Below are 15,764 nucleotides of genomic sequence, written 5' to 3' on the forward strand. Positions count from 1 at the left end.
TGGCATACCATTCAAGAACGGATTGATCGCGCGCATACTTCTTATTCATTGTCCTGATCATCTAATTATGAATTAGTTTACGATTCAAGATCTCCTGTGGCATCATATTCCTTGCTCGGTTCCTGCTACTGCTATTAGTATTATGAATTACTCTTCTTCACACTATAGTAGAATTCGCTCTTCGCTCCTACCATCCTTTCTCCTTGGCCTGCGGGGTAGTCTATGCCTTTCAACGGGCATAGCATCCTTGTTCGCTTCTGCCTGTACCAAAGCCTGAGAGTTTTTCCTGAGCGTACTTCTCGTTTCCCTTCTCCGACCGATAGTTAGGTAGGTTCATTAGAGTCAATTAAGTTGCTCGATGATGGATTTCATCAGCTTGGGTCGATTAAGTTGCTCGATGATGGATTTCATCAGCTTGGATGGATGGGGAGCTCGTTGGTTAGATGGATGGGGAGCTTGCTGGGGAGCTGGTTGGTTAGCTTGCTTGCTAGACCTAACTGAGGCTGGTCGATATAATCTGAGGCTGGTTGAACACAGCTGCTTGCCGGTTGATTAACCGAGCGAGGGCTGCTTTAACCCGTGAGGCAAGAACTTACGCTAGAACGTTTGGCTATACAGGTTACACCCGATGATGATTATGCTCAGATCTACAATAAAAAAAAGCACCGATTGATTTAGAGATTGATAACGACTGAAAAGCCTAGGTTGGTGATCCCACCTTGCCCGGATAGTGAGTTATTGATTTGATTGATTGATTGATGACAGAAACCCTAGCTTCTACAGGACGAGACGACAAAACCCGTTATCTAGCTAGAAACCCAAGGGATGGAAGAACCCGTTATCTAGCTAGAACCTGTCTGTGGTTGGCACAATGTTATCCCCTCCACTCAATTTCAAATCCTACATGGAAACTCTTTTGGCACACTCTGATAAGGCCCAATTTCAAATCCTACATGGGGAGATTTTGCTCTAAAGAGCATGTTCCCCACCCTCATAATTCATGGTATTTCTAGCCTACAAATAATTCGATATACTCTTAGTGTTATGGTGTGTTGTTTAATTAATTGAACAACAATCGTGCAATCATTTGAATAACAAAAATCACAAACAAAGGTGTTGTTCAATCGATTGCACAGCAATCATTCAATCCTTTGAACAGCAAAAATCAAAATGCAAAAGTGTGGTTAAATCGATTAAATATCAATCATTCAATCGTTTGAACAAAAAAAATGAAAATACGAAAGTGTTGTTCAATCAATTGAACAACAATCGTTCAATCGTTTGAACAACAAAATCAATTAAATGAAAATGTGTTGTTCAATTAATTAAACAACAATTGTTCAATGACAAAAATCACAAACAAAAGTGTACATATCAAAATTTACTTGTGGAACAAAATATTCACATTTTCATTTACATTATTTCCATATTACCCATATTTATATATTACTATCTACCCATATTTCATTTTCTATATTACCCGATAGTAGAATGCCATCATAAAAAGGGACAATTTAATTTATCATTCGTGCATTAAATTTTAATTGATATATATAAACTCCCAACAAAACAACTCATCATTCGAAAAAACCCAACCCTTTAGTCACACAGTAGCCTCCCACTAAATTCCAACCTCATTTCGCTCACCCCGCCACTAATTAAATCAAGTATATCAAATAGCATGATATGCCCCCACTCAAATCTGCCAATCAAACTCAATAACAAAGTCGATCTAATCAAGCAAAGCAATCATCATTATAAGAATTGGGAAATCCATACAGTTGAATATATTTAATTACTTAACAATCAAACTCAATAACAAAGCCAATCTAACCAAGCAAAGCAATCATCATTACAAGAATTCGGAAATCCATACAGTTGAATATATTTAATTAGCAGTAATAGTTAACATGCAGCGCATCGAAGCACAAAGCAAAAAAAAATGATTTCTATGTCCACCTAGCGTGCTAACAAAATTTAATTTCTGCGTCCAACTAGCATATAGAAGAGACAATAAATCCAACTAGCATGGACATTTCTTTATTTATCTTTATTACATTAAATGCCCGACTAGCAATAGAAGAGAGGTCTCTATTTCTTGAAGGCAAGTGAGCATTTCCCAGAATCTACAAGCTGCGGAGAAAATAGCGGATGACCAATTCCCATACGTAACAAATGTTCAAACCAATGTTAAATAGTACATCTATGAATGCTTCTGAGTGCTAGAGCGACAGAGACCATAAATCCAACTCAGAAGTATGCATATCCATATTGTCAATTAAAAGCAAACAATCATGATTACAAGACTCCAACAAACCCTACAAGTAGAAACATACAACGCATATAAGCATTGCTGAACAAAAAGAACTTCATCATATAATCTATTAATTACTAAGAAATGGCTCATGAATGGTGTAGTGCCAACGAAACACTGGAATTCATCATATTAAAAAACATACATCTAACCAAATAGGAACTGCTTAAGTGCTTGAGTATCAATATCCATTGATCCAATTCAAAACAATCACAAGTACAGAAAACACCTGCGTATGGCAGGTAACACAGTCGTCTACTTGAAAACAAACCAAACATAAATATAGACGGCTTATTACGAGTTGTAAGAGAAAACGCCGAGTTCAGATGTCCCTACTGCCCAACAAAGCCTTAAAATCGACACCACTTCCATAGCTAACTCTGTTTAGCCTTCTTAGACAGATTAAATTGCATTGATGAAGCATCTTTTTCAGCTGACAGAAGATCCAGAACAACTCTCTTTACACTTCCCTCATTCTTCACCAACAACGTTCTGTTCATTTCCGAATCATGGAAACCCTGCCACAGCAAAATTTCAATCCAAATGTTTAGTATGTAAATCATCAAAGAATGAATATTATTAAATAGTACTATAGAAGTAAATGTCGTGAAGGAGGTTTTATATCTTTAAGAATTTGATCAATTACCATTTCTTGAAGCTCTTCAAGAATGGGATCCCACTCAGCTGCACTACAAAGATCATCAAGAGTTTTCTGTAAATCATAATTATGTTTTCGGAGTAGTTCAGCATTCAGCATCCTCTGATTGAAACCCATGTCTTCAAGCTCACGGAGAAGAGTCTGCTCTTCTGTCTCTTTCCCAGCAAAGAATGATTCAGAGCCTACAAGAGATGGAGCACTGGCAGACACAGCGATATGTCCTCGAGATACATCATTAACTGGAAGTGGAACTGATTTAGCAGGTGATGGGTAATCAGCTCCTAAATCAGATGGCATTACTTCAACATTTATGCTGCTGGCTCCTTGCATTTCTGTTGGAAAATCAACCCTCTGAGATTGTGTAAAAGCATTACCCACCTCAACAAGTGAAGATGGTTGCTTACCCTTGTCCGCGACCATAGATGAGCATCCAAGCTCATTGGGATCCAAATCCATCTTACTGTCACCCAAACATGCCCTTTCAGAAGTATCTTGAGAAGAAACATCAACTGTCTTCTGTTTGGTCTGCTCTTGAGATAAATTATTTTGTTCAACTTCATTCAAAGTTAGAAGAGAGTCCATTAGATCGGGTAGACATTCCTCTCTTGGTGGTACTACCTGAAATTCAAAAGACTCGTTTAAAAAACAAACTCTGGCAATGATGGGTAAGGGGTTAAAAATAAGGGACGCAATTTATTACTCCCATAATCAACTGCCAATAACATCACAAGTGCAATATGTTCCTTGCAAAGATCTAAGAAAGATTGATGAAGAAAAGTCCTTTAATGACAGTTAAGAACTCCTAATAGAATGCATCATATACCATGCTATTAGTCTGTATCAAAACTGAACAACGGGGAAAATAGAAGCCAATTTATGTGCAAATCAATGAAAATAATGACAAATCCCCAGGGATGTAAAATGAGATGACAAAAAATATATGATACCTGAATAAGGACCCACACTCGTTGCCCAAACTTTTGACCTGAAGGTGCCACCAGACGCCAGTATGACACATAGCGTCCAGGTTGTATGGGGGCAAGAAAATCAACTGCCGCATCAAGCTCCTCATCTACCTCGTACCCTTCCTCTTGAATCTATATTAGAGAAATCACAACATTACAAACAGAACATAGAATGCGTACAAAAGATACATAACCAAAAAAACTAGGAAACAAAAAAACTAATATGTCTATTGTCTAACTTATCCTACCAAAAATGGTAAACTATATTATTTATTACCAAGGAACAAGTTTTGAACAAACCTCGAGATTGACTACATCTCCAGCCCCCAAATCATCTCCACCAACTCGGACAAGCTGGGTTTGATGTGGCCACTTTAGCGTACCATTGTTGCGCAGACGCCAAATCTTGGTAAAGGGTGTCCCTGGAGCAAACTGTGTTCCATCAAAGATGGTGACATCTTGAACGAAACGGCAGTCAAGCTTTCCAGGTGCTTTATTAGCCGGTTTCCCAGCAGATGGGCCTTGTGCTGGGCCTTGTGAGCAATATATAGATGTAGGAGAGTTCCAAAGATTACAACCAGGAGGGGGGGTAAATGCAGGACATTTAGAAGGATAAAAAACAGGCTGCCACACCAATATTAAGGTTTGCATTAACAAGGTTACATCCAACCTCAATGGTTAAAACAAAGTAGAATACAAACATCTAATGATGGACCTTACCGACTTATGAAAGTGACGTCCCCTATGAAAAGAGCGTTCCTTGTGTGGTGACCGGTATAGAGCTGGTGGCCTGTATAAAGCACGATCAAGTTTCATATACTCTTCTTCATTGCCAACATCCGAGAAGCAGCTTTGGCACAAGTCATAGTCATCTCTCCTGCAATACATGCCCAAATAGATATGTTTATTTAGATCCACAGCCAGCGGCACATGTAACAAAATTAAAAAATAACAAGCCAATGATCTATCAACTTTGCTTACACTAAAGACTTGTAGCGGGGGCCAATAATTGGATGCATCCCACAACCATCACATTGTACACCTTTGTGAAAGGTCCGATGCATATTCTCACCAAAGCATTGATTCCCTTTTAAACCAAAACCATGAACCTGTCCAAATGGAAGCTGTGGTGAAGGAATAAAGCGATCCCCTGAAGTTGGTTGAGCATTGCCAGTACCCTGCTCCGCCGACACATTGATGAAAGGAACGGTGCTATTTGGTTGAGTGCCACTGCCTGCTCCACCAGTTTGCTGCCTTTCCATGAGAGGTCCAAGATGAGTAGAGACAAGCTTGACGACACCTTCTATCAATTCTGCCACTGCTGCGGTGGAGGCAAGATTTGCAGTTTCCTTGGTACATTTTAGAATTGCCTTGCGTAAAGGCTCAGGTAATAATTTCAAGGTTTCCTCTGAACAAATACTTCTTAGATCAAAAGCTTGCCCCTGCTCCTTGGTTATTGAAAAATTCCTTGGGGTTGAAGGTTGGCTTTGAGCCTGTTTTTCTGTGGCCCTATTATTCTGACTCATCAGAGACACCTCCAAGCGCAAAGGATTTAAACCTTGATTCAAGACATCAAGAAGATCATTGTCATCTGCCATAGTTACAATATCATTGTCTTCATCAACATATGTTATAACAAACTGTGCAGATGGATTGAATTGGAAAAGCTCGCAGATTTTAGATCTTAGCCCAGCCAGGGAGAGGTCCAGACTGCCATCTTCCATTGGAAGCACATTGAATCTCCTCAGAGAAGTGTTATATTTTGCCTGCATGAAAATAAAGGCAGCAGAGGAAAATGTAATTCATGAGATTAACCATTCAATGTTTCTTTCCTACCTAGGCATTAAAAAGAATATCATTAACAAATTATGTTCAATCATGCCTGCAAAGTTAAAAATGTCTAGTTTTCTTCAGACAGAAGCTAAAATCCAAATAATCATGAACAAATTATGTTCAATCATGCCTGCAAAGTTAAAAATGTCTAGCTTTCTTCAGACAGAAGCTAAAATCCAAAACCATCATGCCTGCAAAGATAAAAATGTCTAGTTTTCTTCAGACAGTACCTAAAAACCAAAAAAAAAAAGGAAGAATTTCATGAAAGGACTAAAGCGTAGGCTCAGTTACACAGGCGATGGTTTTGCACACATTTAAATCCCCTCGAGAAAATATATTTACAAATTAAATTGAAAGGTGCAAATTATTGTGAGGAACAAACTTTCGTTTACTTTAATCATAACAAAACCGGCCAGGAAATATTCTTTCCAAAATGAAAAACAACATCCACATTCTGCTATAAACCACTGCTGTCAGACTTTTTTCAGACTCAAGTCTTGCCGAGTCTTGCCGAATCACAGCCGAAAAGAGTAAATTCTACAGACACTTCTGTCATACTCCTCACTTCCCCTCCTCTAAACCTATCCCGACTATATTTTTTTAATATTCTCTTTACATTGAATCTCCTCAGAGAAGTGTTATATTTTAGCATTTTACCTGCACGAAAATTAAGGCAGAAGAGAATGTAATTCATGAGATTAACCAGTCAATGTTTCTTTCCTACCTAGGTTAAGAGCACTGTAAAAAAAACAAGAACAAATTATGTATAACCATATAGCTGCAAAGACAAAAATGTCCACACAGTACCTGAAATCCCAAAATCCCAAAAAGAAGGAAAAAAAAGAGAAAAAAAATCGTTGAAGGACTAAAGCAGAGTCTTATTTACACAGGGGATGGTTTTGCACACATTTAAATCCCCTCGAGAAAAGATATTTACAACTTAAATTAGAAGGTTCAAATTATTGTGAGGAACAAAACTTTCGTTTACTTTAATTATATCAAAACTAACCAGGAAATATTCTTTCAAAAATAAAAAAAAACATGCACATTCTGCTATAAACCAGTGCTGTCAGATCCTTTTCAGACTCCTAAATCTCGCCAAGTCTTGCCGAATCACCGCTGAAAAGAGTTAATTCTACAGACTCTTCTGTTATACTCCCCACTCCATAGACTCCTCTAAAACTCTGCATACCATATTTTCTCTTTATCGAGTCTGAAAAGAGTCTGCCGAGTCTTCCCGAGTCCAAGACTGACAACATTGCTATATACAAAGAGAGCGGGAGAGGTGGTAAAAAAGCTTGATCAAAAAAATAGCAAAGGAATTATCTCGTCAGGTCCTGAAACAAGATGAGGCGGGGCAAGCTGTGATAGGCACATGCCAGGATAACATAGCCCCAAGTATAAAGACAAATCACGATGGTATTATTATCAGGTGGCTCAAACAATAATATCATTGGGAGCTGAGGCCCAATGGGGAGCACAAGATGTGTAAGCCACTTGCCAGGATAACATAGCTCAAACAAAAGATAAGCTGATGGGATTGATCAACCAAGGTATTGACCATAAAGCAGATCGCAATCATTGAGTGAGAACAAAATTAGTCCCAAGTAACCAAATGATGAGTTTTGGTGGACAGCACATTCACTACAAAGAATTCGGAAGAGTTGCAGAAGTGGAATGAACATTACAAAGAATTCAGAACAGACGCAGAAGTGGAATGAACTATATTCAGGCTACACTGCCATATGTCTTAAACAAAATCCCTTATGCCAATAAAGCCTGCTTTCCCAGTATGGGTGGTCAAGATAATGTCAAGAAGTATCTGAAAAAATCTGCAGATGGGATGGAGGTCACTCCAGAAGCACCATAATGGGGAGCTCGGAAAAAGAGAGGGAGGATTTTCGTATATCGAGCCCAACATAAGTCCAATCAAGTCAGCCGGATCAACAACTAACGTGGCCAATATTGTGAAAATAAAATTTATGTTGTCTAAAAACAGGAACACATCGGAAAATTAGGTTATAAGAAAAACTTGGAATGGCTTATTGGCTCCCACTAGGTTATAAGAAAAACTTGGAATGGCTTATTGGCTCCCACGGCTCACTGAAGAGGATAGTAGACTCTAGCCAATTTTCTTCTTAAAACGGATTTCTACACATTTGTGTTGGAAAAGAAAATTAATATTGAGATACAAATACATTAAAAGAAAGGGTACCCACCCTCTGATATAGAAATCAAATATTTTGAAGAAAAGGGTACCCTCCAGCAAATATGGTGATCAAAACCCTCTGATATAGAAATCAAATATTTTGAAGAAAAGGGTACCCTCCAGCAAATATGGTGATCAAAACCCTCTGATATAGAAATCAAATATTTTGATGAAAAGGGTACTCTACAGCAAATATGGTGATCAAAACCCTCCGATATAGAAATCAAACACTGCAAAGAAAGAGTACTTTGCAGCTGAAGTGGTAAATGAAACTCTCTGATATAGAAATCAAACACTGCCTGGTAATTTTCAAACCCCCAAAACCCAAATCATTTTTATTCAGCACAAGATCCCAAAAGCAGTTTGCAGAGCAGACGCAAAGACTACGTTACCTTAACAACCAAAGCCATGTCTGCTCCCAACAATCGCGACAGAAAACACGAACTTAAAAGCAACGTAAATAGAGTATATATTCAAGCGTCCCGGTAAGCCGCGATTTCAATTCAAAGAGAAGGTAGCGAAAGCTGTAGAATTAGCTCTGTCCAGAGACTATCTTGAAACTTCAAGGTGTATTCTCAACGTCGATACAACCAGCGATCATCAATATAAGGGTCTGCTGGTAATCACGGTATTCCAATGGCCAAATTGGTCTGAAAATGGATGCAATTTCACCCTATCCAAGTTCTACCCACGCGTTCCTGTGAGCCGCGAGCCGCGAAGAGCACAATGAGGGGAAGCCGTGGGCAAATATCTATATTTATAGGGCCCTTTGTGGGTGTGCCTTAGTGACGAAGGAATAGTTATTATTATTATTATTGGTTATTATCGTTTTCTTCTCCTCCAAGCCTTTGGACTTTGTAGCTCGGTGGAGCAGCCTACACGTTTGAGTCTCCTCTTTTGGTGTCAGACGTGACGTGGGTGCTTCTATTCTTTTAGAATTGTATTGTAGGATGGATGATCGGTGGATTAAAATTCGATTTATTACATACACCTCATGTGAATTATTATGGCATAATTACTTGAATCTATTTCTCATTATAACTTTGGATACCAATTCTTTTCTTTAATATAAATTCTATAGAAAGTGGTACATTTTTAGATATATTATAAATTTGTAGATAGTAGAATGATCTTTTGTAAATCATTATAGTTAATTATAGGTTAAGAATAATAATAAAAGATGAAATATATATTATAAATTTGTAGATAGTAGAATGATCTTTTGTAAATCATTATAGTTAATTATAGGTTAAGAATAATAATAAAAGATGAAATGACAAATTGATTGCAAAAACTAATATGTTACTATTCATTACCTTGTCATTTTTAAAATCATTTTCAAAGATGGCAAACACAAAACATATGATGTATTTTGTTGTTTTGTTGATTTAAAAAAAAAACAACAACATTATGTTTGCAGTTGAGTTATAAAAAAGACCAAGAAAAAGTCATTCCTCCAAAGTTCATGCTATTGTAATTAGGACTTATGAAAATGTATTTGTTAACATAAAATGTAATAATCAATAATGGATATTAAATGTCATATATGTGTTAGGTAAGGATATGGTTTTTTCTCATTTTTTTTAATATTTATTTATATTGATAAAATTGAGTAATAATCAATTTTGATTAAGACTTATAAAAATGTATTTATCAACCTAAAATAAAATATAATAATAAATAATAGATATTTACTAAAATATAATAATAAATAATAGATATTTATGTGTTAGGTAAGGATATTGCCCTTTTTCATTTTTTAAATATTTATATGGATAATTCTCTCACGATTAAAATGTATAGTTAGTGGTAGAATTAGTGACAATAATTAATAAGAAAATTAAAAGAAATTGTAAAAGCCAAATTTACTTCACGTAATTTTTTGGGTGATTTTTATGATAGTGTTGATTTACAAAACCAGGTGTGTTGTTAGTGGTAGAATTAGTGACAATAATTAATAAGACAATGTAGAAACCAAATTTACTTCATGTAAATTTATGGGTGATTTGTATGATGGTGTTGGTTTACAAAACCAATGGAATAGAGAGGGAGATGTAGAATTGGTTATAAGGTTAAGTTTATATGTTTCTCTAGTTTTCATTTATATTTTCATAATCCAATTATGCCCTACACACTAATGCAATGACAGTTCAACCTCTCCTTGATAATAATAAACTTGGTCCATGGTTTCTATTAAAAGCACACGACGGGCCATTTGTTGATGATTGGACTTATATGAGATGCTCATGTAAATATATTCTTCATTAGTTAATCACCCAAGGTGTAAGTCAATTGGATTGTGGGGTTTGGTCCCCATTAGGTAATTGGTCCAAATCTCATGGGAAGGGGTTGAGGGTGGCAGCCACTCGTGAGGGGTGAAAATTGTCCCATGAGGTGTCAAGGCTCAATCGAGCCTCGCACAATCCTAATTACAACGTCCTAAATTTACTTCATGTAAATTTTAGGGTAATTTGTATAACAGCCTCCTTGATCTGAATTTAAATAGGAACATAACAAATTACATATATAACCATAAATACATAAATGCAGCAGAAATAACACTTCATTTCATTAATATCAAATATTGAAGTATGCTTACAAATAGAATGGAAATAAGACTAGCTCAAGCGATGGTAGATATCTTTGAGAAGAGATGTGGCGGCTACATGCCTCTGAACTATGTTACAATGAGGCTCAAAGGCCTATTTATTATTTAGAAACAATGGAAAACCCTAAACATCAAGAAACCTAATCCTAGGAGATGAAGTGCCAAACTATGGGCCCCGTTTGGGTAAATTGGTACATCAACTTCCCAAGGTCATAACTTTGGCATACGATCTTTGTTTGACGTGCACAATACCTCATTAGAAATATATATTCGAGGACTACAAATTTCGAGTGGCCAAACATTACTCTATTGCGCATGTTGCCCTCGCTTTCCCAAAAAACGACATTTAGGGTCTCAAAACGGCTCCGAAAGTTCAGGACCCGAAAAACTACCAAAAATAGTAAATTGTGCTACAAATAAGGAAACTGAAAAACTGAAAGAAAAAATGGTGGAGGTCCCAGTGGAATAGGAGGGTGGACACCAATATCCACCTGGATCATTCCTCCCCCCTCAGGAAGCAATGGTCCCCATTGCATTGAGTTCCTCCATGAGATGAGGAAACTTTTGCTAAACTCGGTCCCTGGTGAGCCACTTGCCCTGGTGAAGGAGTTGGCTTGCTTTGACAACTCGATATAGTTGGATCCTTTGTTTTCGGGTGTTATTGATCTGTGTATCCATGATCTGATCAGTTGTGGTTTATTCCATGCAGTCTGGATTTAACTCTGTAGGTGTGAGTTGTTATGCAATGTCTCATGTGTCCAACAATGGTGGGAAGTATGGTCGAAGGTGGTCCACATTGAACACTAGATGCAAGCCAAGGAATGGAGTAATGCTGAGCTCAAATGCATTGTTTCCCACAACCTTGGTAATGGTGTAAGGACCATATCAAAGTGGTTTGAGTTTCTGATAGGCTCCGGTAAGGCGTTCCTTCTGCAAATGCAACCAGACTTTGTCGCCCACCTGAAACTTGTGTGGCACCCGATGTTGATCATATCACTGCTTGTACTTGGGATTTCATTTCTCCAGAATGTCGTGGACCTATTGGCGGATGTGTTGGATGTGCTCAATGAAGTTGTTTGCCTTGTCGACTTCGGACTGGACATGAGTCGAATATGCCTGAGTAGTTGCAAATGGTATGGACACATCAATGGGACATATTGGCTAGAATCCCGAACCCACCTGAAAAGGGTTGTGGTCAGTCGAGCTGAGGATAGCTCGGTTATAGCTGTGCATGACATAGGTGAGGCTCTCATCCCATGTATGTGGATGCTTTGAGTTGTACATGCACAAAATATGTATGATCATCCTGTTGACGACCTCTGTCTGGTCATCAGTACTAGACCAAAGTGTACTAAGGAACCTGTTGTCCCGATCTGAGATGATAAACTGTGGGATCCCAAAGTGTACCCACTCTCGTTCAAAGAAGAGTTTAGCAGTGGCTTCTATTGTGATATTCTTCTTGCAGGCCATCATAATGGCCATCTTCGAGATTTTGTTAATGACCACAAAAACATAGTTGTTTTCATGCTTAGTAGAAGGAAGGCCCAACATGTAATCCATGGAGATGGATTCCCAAGGTCGACTAGGGGTAGGCAACGAAGTATAGAGGCCTTGCTTCTTGATGGTCGGCTTGGCAATGGTGCAGACAGTGTAGGATCTGGTGCACTTCTCGACGTCCTGTCAAAGATTCGACCAATAGAAATACTTCTGCAATACTGCCACCGTTTTCTTGACCCCGAAATGCCCAACAATCCGACCATAGTGCGCTTCCCAAATAATCTTGGCATGCTCGCTTGAAGGAACACAAAGGTGTCCTAGGTGGCATAATGGTGCATCCTGGAGGTGAAAATATGGAACTTGCTGACCCTCCAAGAGCGTCTGGTATGTGTGGCCGAATTATGGGTCGCTTTTGTAGAGAAGTGGCCAATCAAAAGTCTTGTGCCCACAAGAGTTGAACACGATGGTTAACGCCTTGATTGGTGGTCGGCTGAGGCAATTTGCTACATTATTGGTGCCACCCTTCTTGTACTTGATATTCAAATGGCATTGTTGTAGGTACGTGGACCACTTATGATGGCGATCATTCTACAACTTCCCTTGTGTATTTATGAACTGCAGGGTTCGGTGGTCTGTGTGGATGATTGTTTCCTTCCCCAAAATGTAATGCTTCCATTGTCGGCAGACCTGCATAATGGAATACATCTCTTTGTCATAAGTGGGATACTTTCGGACTGTGTCTGAAAGTGTCTCACTGTGATATGCCACTGGATGTCCTTGTTGAGTAAGGACTGCCCTAATAACATAGTCAGAGGCATCTGTCTCAATCTAAAATGGTTGTTGCAAGTCTAGTAATGTGAGCATCGGTGTGAAGCAGAGGCAATGTTTCAACTCTGTGAATGTCTTCTGTTGAGATTCAGACCAAAATAATTTTTCTTTTGCTCCTCCTTGTTGACAAGGTTAATCCTCTCTGTGGAAATAGATGATCCCTCTAGCTCAATAAGTGGGTCTAGCAACTGAAGGAACAATCAACTAGACATCTTCCTAGATTATGATTGAAAAATAGAACAAGAGAGAAGACCTAACTTGCTCTGATGCTAATCTGATTTCCTTTGTTAAGATCCTCGAACCGCTTGTGTCACGACCTTGTTCTTGCTTCTTTCAGCGCTTATATACCTGCACAACTGACCAAGAGACAACAAATCATACCAAAAGTAATAGCAAATCCGATAATAATCTATTTAGATGATCAAGGAATGTCAAACAAATACATACATGAACATATATATTGGGAAGATGAACCAGCAGTTGTATTATTATTTAAAGAATTAAGGGGAAGCTTACAACCATAAACCATAACCTTGATGTTGAAAGGCTCTCCTTGAGTGGTAATCCAAGCCCAAGCCAAGAAACTCTCCAACACTCCTTCTCCAAGTCTAATGAATAACCTCTAAGCACAAGCTCAGCATAGGGGTGCAAATGGACATAGATCAACCATTTGGGAATAGTAGAGGAGAAATTTATAGGATGGCAAAGGGAGTTAGACCTCCTCCAAAGATAGGATTAGGACCACATCTTAAGGAGGTAGCTCATAGGGATGAGAACAAGAGGTCAAATTAGGAGGATCTGACCTCATTTATGCTAAACCACCTCTAGCTCGTGTGCTCTGGAAGCTTCTAGATCACGAATTTTCTCATCCTCTTTGGGAAAACTTCCTTTTTGAGACCATCGTGAGTATGAGAGAGAACAAAGTGATGCCACCACTGGCTTAACAAGGTTTTAACAGGCAATCATCGTGGTTTTGAGCTTCATTAGGGTGATGATATTCATTTTAGGGTTTCATGATCCATTTCTTCAGGGAAAGCTCCAGATATTTTCCAAGCAAAGTTAAAGGAGGGATGTGAGTTGTATACATTAATGAGTATACTGTATAATGATCATGTTTCGGGCACTTCAGGGTATGCCACAGGGAAGTGCAAGAGGCATGAAAAAAATATTGTGTAACAGATTCCCCCTAAAGTATGAAGGCAAAACGAGGAGTGATGGCTGAAATGCTTTACGAGCTCTTGGCAAGGACGAGGAAATGCACTGTCAGGAGACCTGCAAACCAAGGACGCATATACATATACATATCTAAGATCAAGACATGAATCCACAACATGGACATAGCCATCCAGATGATGAAGACTAAATAAAAGATCCATGGCATGGGTGCAACCATCCAAATAACAGGGATCATCATGAATATAAAGTCTCATGGTATGGTCACAACCATCTGTATAGTATAAACATGTGTACAATCATGAATAACATAAAACTCTATGCAGCCTGAGCCATAACAGATAAGACTCAGGGTCTTGCGGTCCATCCTGACCCGATCAACATACGAATCCTAGCATGAGAATAAACGTATTAAAGTCAAACATGCTAGAAAACCACCTGATTACCAATCAATGATGTGAGCTGTTAACAGGTACGAGAGAAACCACCAATAATGACAATGGCTCTCAAGGTACAACAGTACAATCTGTGAATGTGATAATGAAGTTGGGGTCGAACACTCGTGGAATCACCCGATCGAAAGCCAATAATGAAGATCTGTCGTCAAATGCGAAGAACTGACCATTAAGGCATGCCAGCTCTAAGGTACTAAGAGGGAGTTCCTAAGTCATCTTCCTGGATAGTGAGTTGAAGTCGACAGGAAGTGACCCGTCGAAGGAGGGCAATGATGAGTCCCCCATCATTGACATGAAACAAGGAATAAAGTGGAATGATATTCAGGACTGTAGCAATGACTCAAACAATGTATAGGTAATAACTGCAGATTGGACTTCTCTTGAACATATTGGCGACACGACTTCGGAGTGTGGTAGCATTTGACTCAACATGGGACTAAAGGTCATGATAACATAGTGGAATAATCAAATGAGAGGCAAGATGGATCACCCAAACCTGGGAGGACAAGTGACTGAGTGAGGATATCCCAAACCCGACACAAGATCAGAAGAGTGTCATGTTCAAGAGCAACATGCTGCTTATACAAAGGATGTCTCATATTCATTTTTCCCCGCTATTTCTAGCGAGTACCCCAATTATTTTTTATCACAAGCTTGAAGGGGATATCATATGCTTGTCATGTAAGTTCATTCTTCGAATGAATCCATCCTAGTAAGTCTTATGAGCCCTAGGAAGGAGAAGCTTGGTCTTGTCATGGTGACGAGTCTTTTGTCGCAAAAATTTTAATGAGCCTGACGTAAGAATAACTCAGTATCTTTTTCATGTTTAGAGAGTTTGAAAAAGAAACGAAAAATAAAACTCCATCATGTCCCTTTTCGTAATTTGTCCCTCGAACCCAAAAAGGTAGAAAACAATATCCGAGGGAACCTCTTGACCATATCAACCAAGGTGTACCTTTTTCGTAAATAGTCAGTCTCAACCCGAAAAAGGGGTAAACGTATAGTAAGGTGACGTCGATTCATTTACTTTAACGAGTTCAAAATGAGAAGTACTTGGCAATCTTTTCAATTTTTGAGAGTTAGAAAAGAGCTGAAAGATGACTCTAGGGGTATTCCTTTTTCGTTTATTTAAGGATTCTGAAAAAGAGATAAAATAAAACTCCTGGAATCAGTTAATAATGATCATTGTTCACATTGAAGGCACCTGGAACTGCACAAGAAACA

At 38.5% G+C, this 15,764-nt stretch overlaps 1 protein-coding gene across 1 annotated transcript; it reads right to left on the bottom strand.

The window, feature by feature from the left end:
• Positions 1–2,354: 2,354 nt before the first annotated feature.
• NBR1 (ubiquitin-associated (UBA)/TS-N domain-containing protein / octicosapeptide/Phox/Bemp1 (PB1) domain-containing protein) lies at positions 2,355–8,712 on the bottom strand. Its single transcript, XM_089378333.1, has 7 exons — positions 8,372–8,712; positions 4,919–5,703; positions 4,658–4,814; positions 4,238–4,561; positions 3,920–4,069; positions 2,961–3,590; positions 2,355–2,832 (listed from the first exon to the last, which is right to left on the bottom strand). The coding sequence occupies exons 1-7, from the start codon at positions 8,387–8,389 to the stop codon at positions 2,689–2,691; spliced, it is 2,208 nt and encodes a 735-aa protein (XP_089234459.1). The 5' UTR covers positions 8,390–8,712; the 3' UTR covers positions 2,355–2,688.
• Between the last annotated feature and the right edge of the window lie 7,052 nt (positions 8,713–15,764).

The sequence above is a fragment of the Pinus tabuliformis genome, chromosome J (assembly GCF_031772625.1).
Source record: "Pinus tabuliformis cultivar Carrire ecotype Pingquan chromosome J, CPIR1, whole genome shotgun sequence".
NCBI lineage: Eukaryota > Viridiplantae > Streptophyta > Pinopsida > Pinales > Pinaceae > Pinus > Pinus tabuliformis.

Excerpts from the sequence above, each read along its gene's own strand:
- NBR1 (XM_089378333.1), bottom strand. Across the intron at positions 4,815-4,918 it reads CCCCGCTACAAGTCTTTAGT|GAGAGATGACTATGACTTGT; the intron begins GTAAGCAAAGTT and ends CATGTATTGCAG. Across the intron at positions 4,562-4,657 it reads GACGTCACTTTCATAAGTCG|CCTGTTTTTTATCCTTCTAA; the intron begins GTAAGGTCCATC and ends TTGGTGTGGCAG.